At 37.3% G+C, this 13534-nt stretch overlaps 1 protein-coding gene across 1 annotated transcript in view; it reads left to right on the top strand.

Annotated features, from left to right (window-relative positions):
- Window positions 1-2144: 2144 nt before the first annotated feature.
- Window positions 2145-13534, top strand: part of LOC145778688 (VWFA and cache domain-containing protein 1-like) — a 32369-nt gene continuing 20979 nt past the window's right edge. Inside the window, exons 1-8 of the mRNA XM_082590243.1 lie at window positions 2145-2200; window positions 2346-2557; window positions 3306-3545; window positions 4174-4365; window positions 4853-5100; window positions 5517-5744; window positions 7578-7909; window positions 10022-10185. Of these exons, the coding sequence (XP_082446369.1) occupies window positions 2361-2557; window positions 3306-3545; window positions 4174-4365; window positions 4853-5100; window positions 5517-5744; window positions 7578-7909; window positions 10022-10185 (1601 nt within the window). The 5' untranslated portion in view covers window positions 2145-2200; window positions 2346-2360. The remainder of the gene's footprint in view (window positions 2201-2345; window positions 2558-3305; window positions 3546-4173; window positions 4366-4852; window positions 5101-5516; window positions 5745-7577; window positions 7910-10021; window positions 10186-13534) is intronic.

The raw sequence follows: 13534 nt of genomic DNA, 5'->3' as shown, positions 1-13534 counted from the left end.
TTCCATTGGGCCTTCATGGACCCCGTAAAACTAGTCCGCGTACCCCTTGGGGGTCCACGGACCCCAGTTTAAGAACCCCTGCAATACGGTCATTCTGAGGTTTGTGGGCCCACCCAGAGTTGGTACGCTTCCTCAAGATATTGTTTCTGGTGTTAACCTTAGCCTTTGTGTTTTCAACGTACTTTTTACTGAGAGTACGGTCCAGTGTCATTCCAAGGCAAACGGGGTTAAGGCAGAGGTGTGCAACGTGCGGCCCGCGGGCCAAATGTGGCCCGCGAAGATGTGCCAATTTTGAATTGTGTGCGGCCCGCGAAACGTGTTTATAATTTATTTTTGTCTGGTACGTGTGAATAATTCATTGTGGAGTGGATTATTGTAGACTTCACACCTTCTGTTAACCATTTTAGAAATCTCCCACTGACCACCGCTAATCCATTGTATTTAATTATTTGGAACGTAAAATTGTATGGTCACATAAAAGGCATTATGAACAGATTACGACATTTGAAAGCTCCCGTACAGACAGGAAATCTTTTCACTTTCCAACTTTGAGAGACTATGGAATGCATCCTGAGTAGAAAACTGAATTTGCAGACCAACTTGAAAAATTGTTGTATGAATTTTTGGCTCGTTTCAAGGACTTCAAATCTCATGAACATTTGTGTGGTATATTCGCTTCGCCATTCCACACAGACATTGACAAAGCACCAGCTGAAATAATTGGAACTGATTGATCTTCAAGAGAAAACGGATTTGAAAGCAAAGTATTTGAAAATGAATCTTGGGGATTATTTCCGAAAACATCTCAACCAAGATGACTTTCCACATTTGAAAAAATCCATGGCTTCAAAAATGGCTCTTTTTGACTCAGCGCATTTGTGCAAACATTTTTTTTCTAAAAGGGCGTCATGAAATCTCACTATGGATTGGTTCTTACAAACGAACACTTGGAAAATGGACTTCGAATTGCGAGCACTTCCATTAAAGTAAATTCGGAAAAAGTCGTTGGGAATAGAAGCCAGCTGCAGACCTCTCACTGAACTTCTTTAAAGTCGTTGTGACAATAAATTTGAATAGCAGTTTTCTTCAGAAATTTATGCGTCTTAACTTATTATTTCTGCAAGGAGATAGCCCCAAATAATGCCATAAGAATAACATAAATAACAAAAAAAATACATTTTTGTACCTGCAACTACTAGAAATCATATGTTAAATAAACGTGCGGCCCGCGGTTTCACGCAGTTATTTCTATCTGGCCCTCCTGTAATAAAGGTTGCACACCCCTGGGTTAAGGGAATGCTCCACCTCTGTTCCTGATCAGGAGATTTTGAGGGTCCTTGCAGCTTCTCTATTTTTGAAGTGGAAATAACATACTTGTGTCTTTGAAGGTCTGGCTTTGAGATGATTGTTTGTGTAATATTGTGTTAGCTCCTTGAGCTTGAATCTGTTAGATATAAAGTTTATTTTTAAAATTTCAATTATTTTCAATTCTTGCATACTAGTAGCCTACGGAATTATTAAAAACATATTGAAGAGCTTCTTGCATAATTGTTTATATTTTGTATAATTATGCTATAACGTTTTATTCGTTGTAGACGATGAGATTTCGACATAGCCCTGGTGTAAACGTGTTCGCTGCTCACAGCTTACATCTTGGCCTAGGAAATACAATTTTTTGTTGTTAATATTATGTGAATGTGATTGTTAATCTTCTCTATCAGCGATTTAAATTTATATACATTATTTTTACAGATTTTTACTTGATACAAAATATGTTTTGGAATATTTGTTGTTTGGCACGTACACAATGAATATAGCACAAGCTTTCATAATACATTTTTGTTTACTGCCTTTATGTATGTTTCCTTCATCCTTCAGCATTCAAATCAATGGAGGGGAAATCTTGAACTTACGTGCAGCTTTATTAAAACTCCGAGACAATGTATTGGGCGTATCAAAATTTCAAGACCATGTTAATAATGCTGTAAAGCTGGATTCTCTGCACTTAAATACTCATAATATTGTCCAAGACGTATCACGAGCTTTGAGTCTAAAATTCAAGGAAAGAATTGATGCGGTAAATCGTTTACATAAGGCTGCCATGGATACTTATGCAGAACAAGTTAAATCTGAGGCATGGAAAACTTGTTGCGATATTCGAACAGAAACATTAAAATTTGACAGAAAATATGGATCAAAGGTGACTGCGGTTTGAGTACATAAACAAATTTATTTGGTTTTTGATCATACAAGTTTGAGTTTTTTTACTTTTTTTGTAGCCTATAGCACTGACAATTTGTTTACTATAAAGATTAGGTAAATCTTACCAGTATATATAAATTCAGGTAAATCTTACCAGTATGTGCAACATAGAAGCTCCAACAGCAACAGAAACTCTTAACATGCCTGATGAAGCATTCTTAGATGCAGCAACGGAAAATTTACGCTTACATCCTGGAATGAAATGGCAATACTTTGGAAGTGATACTGGAATTCTTACTCAATTTCCGGCTACCCATTCTTGTCCAACTGCATATGATAACAGATTTCGCCCATGGTTAGTTGGTTTGTTCATAGTATGTACATATAATATAAATAAAATTGCTTTTCACAAAATATCAGAATTAACAATGAAAATTAATACAACTTTTGTGACAGAAGTAAATTTGCGGTACCGTACCAAAAAAAAACCTGTAATAAAATATTTTGCTTGAGCAGTAGTGTTCAAATTAGATGCTGAAAAGTTTAAATGTGTATTGAGATGGCATGCTTGCCCAGCATCAGCTGCAGTGTTCACTGTTCATCAACAAAAAAAGATATTAAAAGTAGAAACGTACAAATTATTTTTATCAATTTGATGTTTCACTCACCATAACAATACATATAACTTTTTGTGTTCAATAAAGCACTATGTCATTATCAGGAAAGTAGTCCATAACATTTGAAGTAAAAACAAGTGGATATCATCAGAATGAGTATAATATGCTGTTGCGTGAATTCACACCTTAACCAAACACATCAACGAAACTACTCATGCATGCGCCTAAGGTCCTTCTAAGTAAGCTGTCACAATAGCTTTGTTTGCCAAAATGTCGTTGCAAAGTAGGCAGAGGTGGGCATCGCTACTTTAAAAGTAGTACACTGCCACTACTTCTCCCGCTACTTTTGTCTTAAACTGACATATCACTTCATTGTGAAGTCAAAATGACCTTAAAAACGAATGATATCATTCGTTTACCATTTCAACGTCGTTATAGTATATTATTTTTCAACGGCTTGATAGTAATATTTTTTGACGTTATTAGGTATGTTCAGGCGAGCGCTCCGAAACCTAAAGATGTTGTACTTGTGATTGATCGTTCAAAATCGATGGAGAAATTTGGTCGAATTGAAGCAGCGAGGGAATCAGCCATTACTGTTCTTGAAACTTTAACACCTGATGACAGAGTAGGTGTGGTTGCATTTTCAACAGATGCTTATGCTCTTGGCACAAAAAAGTCACAAGAGTACACTTCAGTGTCGAAATACCAAGGAAACTCAATTGTGTAAGTCAGGAGTTTTGCTTGAGTTGTGTGAATAAATGTAGAACTAGTATGCTATGACTTGATTGCACGTTAATGATTTTAAAATCATAAAAAACAAAATTCCGTTTAAACATCCATTTTAAAATGTGTATGCATAGACTCCTTAAGTAAAGGAGTCTATATGTGGTGCACGGTCGATTGGTCGACAGACATTTGGTCGACAGGACAATTGATCGACAAGACAGTTGGTCGACAGGACGTTAGGTCGACAGGTTAGGGTTAAGTGCGTAGGGTTAGGGTTAGAGTTAAGGTTAGTTAACTAACCCTAACCCTAAAATGAATCGTTCTGTCGACCTAACGTCCTGTCGACCAACTGTCTTGTCGACCAATTGTCTGTCGACCAATTGTCCTGTCGACCAACTGACCGGGTACCCTATATGTGTACTATGTCTATGTGGAGTCTATGTCTATGTTGTCTATGAGGAGTCTATGTGTGTACAGTGTATGTCATAACGAAACTGATTTTATTTTAGATTGAACTGAAATTGCTTAGTCATTTTGTAACTATTTGCTAGTTTTATTGTTTTCAAGTAGTAAGTGACCTTCCACGATGAAATCAAAATTTTGTATGGGAATGTGTATTTTGCAGTGAGACTCCTGCTTCAGCATGTTACAACCATACTATGGCGAACGCTAACCCTGCAAACGTTGAACATTTGGCGAGTGTTATCCGGATGATGGTACCAAGCGGTGAAACCTACTATGGGAAAGCTCTTAAAATCGCTTTTGATTTCTTACAGGAAGCGTATGATAGGGACATGAGACAAAGACGATCAAACGAGTGAGGGCTGTTTTGTGGGTTCCGTAAAATTTTGATGGACCAAAGTTTTTTTTTCTAAAAAATGTCAACCATTACTGATTTCTAAAAGCTGTCTAGCAACTAAACAGCATTGCTCGCACTTCATCTGGCGGTAGACTTGGCATGCCAAAATGTGCTGATTTATTCATGTTTTTCATACATGTAGGCTTAATTTTTCCAGACGAAAATTTGTTCTTCATTTGTCTCGCTTGAACCAGACATCGACGACCTTATTCGAGTAGGTGTTTCATGTTTTTGTCTTGATAAAAAATATACTGCAACGTGTCAGTTGAGAGCGTATGAATGCAAGTCGGAATATTTTTTCATCAAATACTGGTAAAAGGTCACTTTTTGCATTGTGTTACACTTACAAGTGTTAAAAAATGTTGTGACACATATACTTGTGCAATTTATAAATATCTTGATGAGGAACGAAGCTATTTTCTTGTAATTTTTGGTTGTATTTCAGTACCGATGATGTGACAGACTCCCGTGACAGAGTGATTCTTTTTCTGTCAGATGGTGTGCCATCTGATCGACCGTTTGACATCTTTAAGCTTATTCAAAACCGAAACAAGTTGCTGAGAAACAGTGTTGTATTTCTTTGTTTTGCTCTTGGAAACTCATCGTTTGGAAAAGCATTAGAAGATATGGAAACACAAAGGTTTCGTTTTCACGATCGATCAATGGACGAAATGGTGCAATGTCAGATTGATGGTGATTCAATTTAATTTCTTCTTATGGAAATACAAAATGTCACACGTTATTAAATGTTTTTACCAATTTTATTTTGCTATTTTGTTTGAGATTACGTTTAATCCCTTTCACGATCACTTGTGAAAAAACGTTAAAGTAATGGCAGTTTCATTGTGTTGTGTGTATGATCGCTCATTTGAATAAAATGTCATTAAATTCGGCCAATTCACTTTAAGCAATTGGTGATGTTGGAGATTTCTCATTTTAAGTCAATGCATTTAGTTTTTTCTGCTGGATAGTGGATTGAAAGGTTGCCAAATATAAAAGTTTATCATGTTACTGGTGAACGTTGTTTGTGGTTAACTTTCTAAAACAAATATACGTCTGCTGATCGAACTAACGTGTTGTGTACTTTTAAGTTAAATTTTTGATTTTAGTGGACTGCGGTGTTCCCTTACCTACACCAGGGCGGTTGTTTCATGTTCGAGACATCAGAAACCTTCGCTCCCGGATGGGTTTGTATTATAGCTATCTTTCACGCTATCATAGTGAGAGGAAGGACCGGCCTAAAGATTGGGATGCGCGAGTTGTGTGGAGTGTTCCTTACTTCGACGCATGGGGTTTGGGAATGGTAATCACCGCAGCTGCTCCGATTGTTATAACTGGTACGTCACGCACGATACCAATAAGACAACGTTTCTTTGAAGTTTTCTAACACGCAAATCCTTTGTTTCAATCTCCAATCTGTTACGTAGGCTAAAGCAGTGCTTCTTAAACAGGTGAATGGTTCACCCCAGGATGAATAAAATTTTTGCAGGGGTGAACCAACCAAAATGGGTGAATAAGGGTGAACCGTCAGAAAAGGATGATAGCTTGCCAGCAGGGGCGCAGGGCGGATATTCCGGGTGTTCAACCTGTTTAGTGAACAGGTGAGAATTTTCAAAAACAAAATCAATTCTAAGTTTTTCATTTTTTAATCAAAACTAATTGTTTTTTATAAATTTCAATATTTTTTTTTTTTATAAATATCAAATAAAAATATTTTGTTATAATATAGACGAGATAGTTTTATCATATCATGAGACAAGGGTGAATGAAATCTGGAGATAGATGCTAGGGGTGAACAAAACTAAAAAAGTTTAAGAAGCACTGGGCTAGAGTCTAAATGTGAAGTTGACATTAATCTATCCAAGATATCCCTATTTCGAAATGGGGTCCTGGATAGATTCGACAAACGAATATTTAATTGGCGATTGGGCAAGTTTTTCCAACGCTAGTCAGTCATCAGGGTTGTAGTGGGTACCCGGGCAGCTACCCAGGTGGGCTGTGTTTTTTTTAACTTGTTTTTTTTTAAAGGATGTGGGGCTAGATCTACAAAATTAGTGTTGTAAGATGAAGAATTCTGCTACAATTTGAGAAAAATTCAAAGCTGTTCAAAATTTGTGATCACACCTGTGACGAAACAAAGCTTTTTCTCAAAACTTTCAAAACTTCAATTTTCAACAACTAATCATATAAGTCCAGAAGCACATAATCAAATAAATACTGCAAAGTTTAAGTGTTCATCGGGATTGTTAAATTTTTTCAAAACTCAAAACATCATCTTCATCCCTTCTCAAAACATGGCCATACCACCTCACTCCATTCGCTTTCGCCAACTTATCAACATTCTTATTTAACCCAAGCAAGTTCATAAGTTCTTTGACATTCCTTTTGTCAATCAGCTTCACACCACACATCGTTCTCTCAGTTCTTCTTAATATCGCCAATTCGTTTTCCCGTAAGCACCATGTCTCACTTCCGTACAGCATTGCAGATTTCACACAACTAGTATAACTTCTTCCTCTCATTTTCAACGGAAATCTCTACCACATAACAACTCTCGACACTCTCTGAACTTTACCCAACCAAACTTTACTTAATCTTGCAGTCACTGCCGCTTCACAACCACCACTGGCATTCAATCTATCTCCTAGATAGCAAAAGGCATTCACTGAATCAACTTCGTCATTCATCTTTTCAACAGGACCAACCATTCCTTCAATCTTCTTGCATCTATCACATTCAAAACCATCTCCGGATCTGCATGTCACTCTCTTCATCTTTGCACATCTTTCATGCACCGTCTTCCTGCATTTTGTACACATAACAGAATTTGTCATCACTCTTCTTCCACGTAGGCCACATGGGTCAATTTTGCTCATTGTGATTTTCCCTTCCTTTCCACTTATTACAACCTATGTCTTTTTGATGTTAGCACGCATACCTTTGCATTGAAGCCACTCCAATGTAAAGTGAACTTAGATTATCTAACGAAAAGATATTATGTACTTTTTCTTTCCAAAGATTGACGTAGAAGCAGTTCAGGTGAATTTTTAGATCTTCTCAAAAAATGGATAAGTTTATGACATAAATGTTTATTTCCTATTTGTTTTTATAACTTGCTTTGAAATGTGTTTCATTTTATAACCAAGTGTCCAATTAGAAATTGTTTTCAGATGATTTAATCGGCGTAGTTGGAGTGGACTTGGCAATGCACGAGCTCATGGCTGACGTGACGTACTTCCATGAAGCTGGCTATCTGACTTATGCTTTTGTTGTGGATTTTATTGGCAGAGTGTTGATCCATCCATTGTTGCCTGAACCTCTAGCCATCAATGATGCTCCTGTGATTGCAGACATCACTGCGTTTGAACGTAATGCAGAGATTCGAGCGTTTATTAAAGATAGTTTGTACTACGCATCAACAAAGATCGGCCCATCTGGAGAACCTATTACGGTTGATCATGTATTTTCTGATGTATTCAGCACCACCAAAGTTTATCCAACGGTAAGTTACATTACCTTTCTTTCTTAGCTGTAAGTTCTTGCAGCCAACAAATTGTTATGCTGTAAAGTGTAAATGAACGAATAATTATATCTACGTACGCGTATTTGTAAAACTTATTTCAGCTCGGCACCACAAATCCGAATAGACTAATCACAAAGCAGGAATTGCTCCACACTACTTGTACGAGGAAATTTCTCCCGAGGAAAACAATCCGACAAAGAATGCTGGAAATAGAGTTGCGAGTTTCATGATTTATGAGAGAAGTTGGGCGAGGTTTTTCAGTAGAATTGCAACTGATGTTATGCAATTGGATGATGTGGAAGTAGCATAAGTTTATAATAATTATTATTTTGATGGGAACCTTTTTTTTGCCTTCCATTGGCTCTCATTCAACCGTAAAAGTTTAACAACTTTCGTTTAAGTTTTAAATTTCAAAATGTTACTTTATGCTAACATTTGTAATATTTTAATAACTTCATTTAAAGCAGTGGTTCTTATCCCTTTTTTATGACACTCCTCCCTTTGGCAATGATTACATGCTTTGTTCCCCCCCCTCCGAATTTTGCGCAAGTATGACACCACGGTGACACCAAAAGCAATTTGGTTTTGTGCACTGTATTTATAGATCACGTAGGCCTACAGTTTAGTGAGATAGCGTACTTTGCCTCTCAGCAACTACATTTTTAATGAAAGGTTTAACTTTAAAAATTGCGCAACGTTGCTTAAGATGTTAACTTTCAGCCTGTCCTTGGTCTTAACAACTCCAGTAGAAAATTGAGCTTCACAGAAATATGTGGATCTGAGCAATATTGGTTTACTGAAGGCAAAGTTTTGGACGCTAAAGCTTCGCGATAAATAATGCAATGACTACTAGCACTAAATCGATTTTATCCTTTTTACATAAGCTATACTTTGAAGAAGCCAGATTGTAGAGCAAGGGCCGCAATAACTTCGTCTGCCTACAAATCTACCAGTGATTCCCAGTTGCCAAATACAATTATGTGAACTGCAAAACATAGTAGAAGACATTGAAATCATTGCGCATTCTAAAAAGCCTGAGAAGTTGTTGACGCTCCCCTCGCCAGTTAAGAATCACTGATTTAAATTGTTGTCTGCTGTTGAAACGTACAAGCATTTTGGGTTACAAGGTTTTAAAACAAGCCTATAGCCTAGTGGTAGATGCAATGTAGCCAACAGCCTAGTTTAGAATTTCATATTTGCATAAGGTTTGAAAGTACAGTCAACTGTAGTGCTTACCGATCAAAAGTCATTTCAAACTGCAGCTTACAGCTGGAATATAGGCTTAATCTATCACATTCTACCAAGAAGGTTTTACTAACGAAATGTTTAGGCTTACACAGGTGATAGCCGGTGGTGAGTTTTGGTAGAGGCGAACGACGCAGTTGCCTCCGACCCCCCTTTGTAGTCAGTTTACGCACCTTGAATTTTACAATCTGATCAGAATCAGATGCAATTCAGATGAGAATCAGATGCATTCAGGTTATTTGTAATGTTGGAACAACTTCCGGTTCCGGCTCCGGCCAAACTCCGACCATTTTTTTCAACTCCGGCCTAGAGAAGGAGGTGTGTGTGTGCAAGCTCACCACCAAGAGAATTTTGCTTGCATTGAATTTGGATAATACTTCATCGTTAGTGATCTTTTGTTTCCATGAAATTTTTAACTTTGATTGATTAAAACAATTTTCGTTTTTCCAAATATAGTTCTTGCAATTTCTATCCGTCTTAGAATTTCATGTTCACACCTCCCATCTTCAGTTATTAAATGTCCAAGATAAGAAAAAGATTTTATTTTTGTATATTTTCATTGTCAATTACAATTTGGAGTACTGGAGTGTCTGGTGATTTTGAGATTATTGATTTGGTCTTTTTAGCGTTAATTTTCATATTAAATTCATTACCTCATCCTTGTTGAACTAATTGAATTTCTCACTAGAGGGTAATTTATGTTGCAGTATAGTTTTTCTGTAGTTGACACAATAATAATACGTTTTTCTTGACACAATAATAATATAATATTGAACCCATTGTGTTTTTGACGGAAGCTTTGATACCACCACTTGCATTGTGTATTGGTAAATTCATTCATTTTAGGTGCATGAAGGTGTTTTAGTTCACGATACAAGGTCTCGTTACTCCTGTGCTGCTATACAATGGACTGATTTTATGCTTTGCGTCGTCGTGGAAGCAGATGTTGATTCTGCGTCTGTGCTTGGATCTCAGCAGAATCCCCCTGATTTTAAATTCCTGTATCACAGGTGCGGTTGTGTTCACAAAATATCAAGTAATACAAATTATGCCAAAACGTTTCGATGTTATCAAACCACGTGATTCTTTTCTTTGAAACGTCATAGTACTGTGCAAGTATTTTGCTCAAAGTAAACTACTGTAAGGTGGCAAAAGAGTAGATTCTTGGCTGGCTCCAGAGCAGGGATTCATAGAATTACGGGATGACCAACTCGGCTGCGATATCTGACAAGTAGATGTAAAAGTGTTGCCAGATATTTGTTAAATTTTTAAAAGATATATTTTAGCATTTTTAAAGTAGTGGTCGCCCAAAACTTGTCTGTTTATTACACAAGATTAAGTTTAAGCAATTTGTAGTTGTGTTACTTTGCAATAAGAATGTGACTTGTTGTGCAAAACTTAAATTGAATAAAGCTTACAGGTTTTAAAAAAAAATATTACTAAGTATATAAGAACAAATAAAAAACTTGAAAACTTAGAATACACCTCAGGAATATAAAGCTTCATGTTTTAAATGTTTAAGCCGGTAATTAATTTTTAGATATTATATTTTATGCGTAAAGTAAAGGCCCCATTCTCAGGTACTGAGCTTTGGGGAATTAGAAGATAAGGTTCTTATTATACTAAGCTTTCGGCATTAAGGAGAGTAGGGTGGCCAGTTCCTTTCTCTCGGCCGCCTTTACTTCAGCAACTACGCCCACCCAATTTATTACACCCTGGGTAGAGGTGAGCGGTGTTTTTCAACAACCAGCTGAAGCCGGGAGTCGAACCAGGTTTGCATAATTGGAAAGCCAACGCCTTATCCGTTGCGCCATCCCACCACCATTTTATGCGTAGGAGAGGTTAAATTTGCAAACATTGTGATGGTCTGATCAGTAAATAGTAAAATTGCTTTAGATTAGCTTTACAATAGTACTTTACGGGCAAGTTTTGGGCGACGACTACTTTAAAAATGACAAAAGAATTTTTTTTTAAATATAAAAAATATCTGGCACACTTTTGGCTCTACTTGTCAGATATCGCCACCGCGTTGGCGATCCCCTACTTCTATGAATCCCTGCTTCAGAGGCTCAAACGAAGTCGAGACGATGACGATATGAAGTAGGCTATTGATTTATTTTTTCTTTATTTTTCGACGTAACGTATCCTTAATAACAAGTGAATGAATGCATACTTATTGTTGTTTTTAACCATACAATTAACGTGATAAGCCAAACATGTGCAGCCCATCACCGGCCACGTATTTTCATATGCCTGCTTGATACTCAGCTTATAATAAAAGTCTCTGTCATAATTAGAGCTATAATCTGCCAGGGAAGCAAACAATACCTTGCAAAGACGTTTAGATAACTGATGTAGTAATACATCCATTTTTCATGTACATATTAAAGCGAATATACATTTTTTAATATTATTTTCATTTATTTGTTGCGCTTAAGTCTGACATAGCACCTTGAACTGAAGCCAACCAGTTGTCAATTATAACAGGTCATGGTGTCATAATAACGCAAGTCAAAAGCATAATCTAAGGATGTAGGTATAATATAAGATGTCTTGTTACTCACGCAACAACAGTTTACCGTCTTCATTTTTTATCTTCAGAAATCGATTCTGTCATACTGTTATAGCATCGTCAGTCTAACAATCTGACTTGCCTGAGCCTCACAGTCGTGATTTTCACCTTTCAGAAACGAAGCGAACTCCTCGGAAAGAATCTTGATTTTAAACTTTTTAATGAGTCCAAAGACTTCAACACTTTCTTCATCCTTTTTATGTGACTGTCAGTGTCAGTCCTTTTCCGTGTGACTTTCCAAAAGAGAATTTGTTGAGAATACCATTTTTTGTCTTCCGAGTTTTGTATCTAAATTGGTAAGCCTATTAATCAAGGTAACTGGGAAACTTTGAATATTTGAATGATTGAATCAGTTCCACATTTCTCCTTTCTTGCAAAAGTATCTCCAATTTCCCTGGCAGATCCCGACTGATCTTTTTTCACAAGTCTTTCAGCTTATTTAGGGTGAGCCTTACTACTTTTTCAGCCAGATGAAGGTCAGCATTATCTTTGCAAAGTGTATTCGACTGTCATTTAAATATCACTAAGTGCTCCGCAAAGCTCTTTAATCGTTTTATATTTATCGTTGGAAAACTCAAATCTTCGAACAAGCCTCCTCTTCGAACTGCCGTCTGCCACCATTACTTCTTTATGTAGCTCGTAGACACGGCTTTATTCTTGCAGGCATGCTACCTGCTAAGCTTCGCTGAGAGTCATTATACACCTGGCTCACTGAACTCAGCGTCCCACCTCAGGAATCTTCCTGATGATTAAAGTCAGGACCAAAGGCGGAGCAAGCGCCCCTAAAATGTTTGGGCAGCGCCGAATGATCCTAACCGCTGTGCTGCGACTATGCGAATATATTCATTAAATTAAACAACTTTTAAAAGACCTCAACCAACAAGCTAAACCAAGCCAATTCTGCTGTCGGCGCCACTCTACAAAGCTTTTTTAATCGTGATCTGCCTTCTACTCGCTGTGATAAGAGCTACCAACAACACGGTGAAAGATGGAGTAGTAATTTCGCTTTACTCATTAAAGAATCAAAACAAAATAAAATCTGTCATTACTGGAGTTATTGCGTAACAATTCACCTTTCATTGCTCTTCGCTTCTACTGTACTTTAGGCGGTGTACACAGACGAGTTGGTGAGCAGCAGCTAGCAAGTAATTTAGTTGTTTAATTTTTTTATCGTTTCCAACGCTGAAGCGTGCTTTGTGATGTCCAAAAGAAGGTAAAAGAGCGGAGCTAGTAAATGAAAGGCAGCAAAAGATGCCGAGAAGGAACTTGAGAAAAATCCAAAGTTGTCAATGTATTTTGCGCTGCAATCCAAAGTACAGGCACATGAAACGAACAGTGCTCGGAGCAGGCGCGAAAGAAGCGCTTTGCGTAATTATGGAATACATGTACATTGTACAGTACTACACACTGTCACTGTAGACCTATGCATACACAGTGGTGGGCGTAACTAACGTAAAAGTTAGCTTTCAACAAAGAAATCAGCGGATTTCCAATAAATTTTCTTGCGCTAACGAGTCCGCTAAAATTTCTAAATATTAGCGAAAATGCTAATCCGCTAACCAAAGCGTTAGCTTCGCTAATTAGCAGTTAGCGGAATTGTGCCCTCTACTGTGTATACATAATATGAATCCTGCATGTTAAAATAAATACCGCATTCTAGTTTCTGCGTTGTAAGAAGCGCCGGACTTATGTTCGGAGGGGGCAACGTTATTTGTTGCTACCGCCCTGGTCAGGACACCCCTTTGTACCAGCTTCCCTTGAATTATTACAACCATTCAGTGATCATA

The sequence above is a fragment of the Aplidium turbinatum genome, chromosome 1, assembly GCF_918807975.1.
Source record: "Aplidium turbinatum chromosome 1, kaAplTurb1.1, whole genome shotgun sequence".
Taxonomy (NCBI): domain Eukaryota; kingdom Metazoa; phylum Chordata; class Ascidiacea; order Aplousobranchia; family Polyclinidae; genus Aplidium; species Aplidium turbinatum.
Note: the sequence above shows the minus strand (reverse complement) of the source record. Positions and strands in the feature narration are given on the sequence as shown.